Source organism: Palaemon carinicauda, chromosome 6, assembly GCF_036898095.1.
Source record: "Palaemon carinicauda isolate YSFRI2023 chromosome 6, ASM3689809v2, whole genome shotgun sequence".
In the NCBI taxonomy this organism is placed as follows: Eukaryota; Metazoa; Arthropoda; class Malacostraca; order Decapoda; family Palaemonidae; genus Palaemon; species Palaemon carinicauda.
In genome coordinates this window covers 104,130,737-104,133,220 of record NC_090730.1, presented here as the reverse complement: position 1 = coordinate 104,133,220, position 2,484 = coordinate 104,130,737, and the positions used below count along the sequence as shown (strand labels likewise).

Sequence of the window (2,484 nt, the reverse complement as noted above, 5' to 3'; positions counted from 1 at the left end):
TGCAGGACCTCTGCCGATTAAAGATAGCCTGGGACATGGAGTTGGACACTGACACTACGGACCGTATCAAGGCGTGGGCAAAGAGGCTGAGCCAGACCAGCGGGACCAGTGTGCCCAGAAGCCTGAAGGTTATTCCATGGGAATCAGCCACCCTAGTACAGTTGCATTTGTTCTCAGATGCAAGCTTCATGGCTTTGGGAGTAGTGGCATACTTGCGGGTCTCGGATCCGTGGGGAAACGTATCTTGCAGATTCATCATGGGAAAGGCAAGGGTAGCACCATTGAAGCATGTTTCGGTGCCCCGCCTAGAACTTAGTGCAGCGGTACTGGCCGTAAGACTAGGAAACACTATTCTGACCATGATAGATTTCAGGGTAGATGGGGTCTATTATTGGACCGACTCAACGACCGTCTTGCGCTATATTAGGAACGATCAGACCAGATACCAGACATTTTTGGCAAACCGTGTCTCTATGATAAGGGAGGGCAGTGATCAGAAAGAGTGGAGGTACGTTAACTCTGGGGAGAACCCAGCAGACGATGCAACACATTCCAAGCAGTCTGAAAGGTGGAAAAAAGGTCCGGAGTTTCTGTTGAAGGAGGAGTGTTTCTGGCCAACTGAGCCAGCTCAAATGTCAGATGGTGTGGAGGGATTGGAGGTTAAGCGTGAGATACGACCAACAGGAACTAGAGGCTACCAAATAATTAGTTTCAGGATTGGGATGGACATAAGGCAAACAGGTATGTATAAAATCATCCACCACAATTCTAGTTGGATCAAGCTCCTTAGAGCTTTGGGTTGGTTGTTGCTATTTGCTAGGTACATTATTTATAAACACCGGCAGCTGCTCAGCGAGCTAGGTGTGCATCTGTCCACCGAAATTATTAGCTTGGCGGAAACGGTGGTAGTGCAGGTAACACAGCGTGTTGATTACAAGTTAGAGATAGAGAGCCTCGAGAAGGGAGGAACTATTAGGGCCTCAAGCTCCCTAAGAAGGTTGAAACCAATCCTGAGAAATGGGCTTCTGTGCGTTGGAGGTAGGTTATCTTTGGCAAATATCTCTCCAAGCGAAAGGCATCCAATTATTTTGCCGTATAAGGGACACTTGACAGACATGGTGATCCAGTATTATCATGAGCATTCTAACCATATGGGTGTAATGCATGTTTTGAGCCAGGTGAGGGAGAAATTTTGGGTAATTAAGGGCCATGCAGCAGTACGACGCGTGCTGAGTAGATGAGTCAGGTGTCGCAGGGCACACGGAAAAGCCATCGAGCAGCTAATGGCCGATCTACCACCCGAACGAGTGCAGTCGGGGAAACCCCCATTTTATCGCACCGGAGTGGACCTTTTTGGGCCATTCTTCATAAAACGAGGAAGGGCACAGATGAAGCATTGGGGAGTTATATTCACTTGTTTGAACATGAGGGCCATACACTTGGAGGTGGCCTCGAATCTCACATCAGATTCATTCATTAGTGCCTTCAGGAGGTTTTTGGCTCGTCGTGGTCAGGTCAAGACAGTTAGATGCGACTGCGGCACTAATATTGTGGGATCGCGGAAAGTTCTCGACTCCAGTTATGAGTTCTTGGCAGGAAACAAGGTGCGCAATGAGTTTCTCGGGTGTGGGGTGGAATTTATTCTCAATCCTCCCGGCACCTCACATTTTGAAGGAGCATGGGAGCGGTTGATAGGTACCGTGAGGAGGGTCTTAGATATAGTCTTGGGGACACAGAAATTGGATTATGAAGGGCTGTGTACGCTCTTTTGTGAAGTGGAGGCAACGGTTAACAGCAGACCCCTTACTGTCGTCACCTCAGACAATAGAGACCCGGTTCCACTCACACCGAACAAGCTTTTAAACATGGGAGATTCGCCTGTAGGCTGCGACGTTGCAATAGGTGGTCACTCTAAGCAAAGATGGAAGCAGGTGCAGCATATGGCCGAGCAGTTCTGGGCCCGTTGGAAACGTGAGTACCTACTGGGTCTACAGAAGAGACAGAAATGGCTCAAAGAGCGACGAAACGTCAGGGTGGGAGACGTAGTCCTTATGGTTGAAGAGAATGAAGCACGCGGCCATTGGCCATTGGCTAGAGTAGTGCAGACCAAAGTAGGGAAAGAGGGTTTGGTGAGGACGGTGACTGTCAGGAGAGAGGGCAAGGAATACGACAGACCGCTGTCGAAACTTATTTTGATTTTGGAGGAGGAGACGGATCTAATGGGCGTTACAGAGCGATAAAGCGTTGAACCCCCTTGTGCTCAAGAGGTTTCAAAGGGGCGGGTGTGAACGCAGGGATGTCTCATGCAGGGAAAATTTCACTCAGGGAAATTTCACCTTTTCCCCGCGCAACTTTGAATGACTATTCATGGCAAATCCAAAATTTGTAATTAAATTTCGGTCGCTAATAGAGGCATACACGTTATAGAATAATAATAAAATTAAAATGAGGAAGTTTTAGTCAGAAACAATAATTTTGGGGACA

The 2,484-nt window shown here is 48.1% G+C and overlaps 2 protein-coding genes across 2 annotated transcripts; both read left to right on the top strand.

Annotated features, from left to right (window-relative positions):
* Positions 1-359: 359 nt before the first annotated feature.
* Positions 360-1,284, top strand: LOC137643181 (uncharacterized). Its single transcript, XM_068376031.1, has 2 exons — positions 360-741; positions 1,238-1,284. Exons 1-2 carry the CDS (start codon positions 360-362, stop codon positions 1,282-1,284), a joined length of 429 nt encoding a protein of 142 aa, XP_068232132.1.
* LOC137643180 (uncharacterized) lies at positions 1,284-2,240 on the top strand. Its single transcript, XM_068376030.1, has one exon. It carries the CDS (start codon positions 1,284-1,286, stop codon positions 2,238-2,240), a length of 957 nt encoding a protein of 318 aa, XP_068232131.1.
* Positions 2,241-2,484: the final 244 nt, after the last annotated feature.

Excerpts from the sequence above, each read along its gene's own strand:
- LOC137643181 (XM_068376031.1), top strand. The coding sequence starts at position 360 with ATGATAGATTTCAGGGTAGATGGGGTCTATTATTGGACCGACTCAACG. Across the intron at positions 742-1,237 it reads GATGGACATAAGGCAAACAG|ATGAGTCAGGTGTCGCAGGG; the intron begins GTATGTATAAAA and ends CGTGCTGAGTAG.
- LOC137643180 (XM_068376030.1), top strand. The coding sequence starts at position 1,284 with ATGGCCGATCTACCACCCGAACGAGTGCAGTCGGGGAAACCCCCATTT.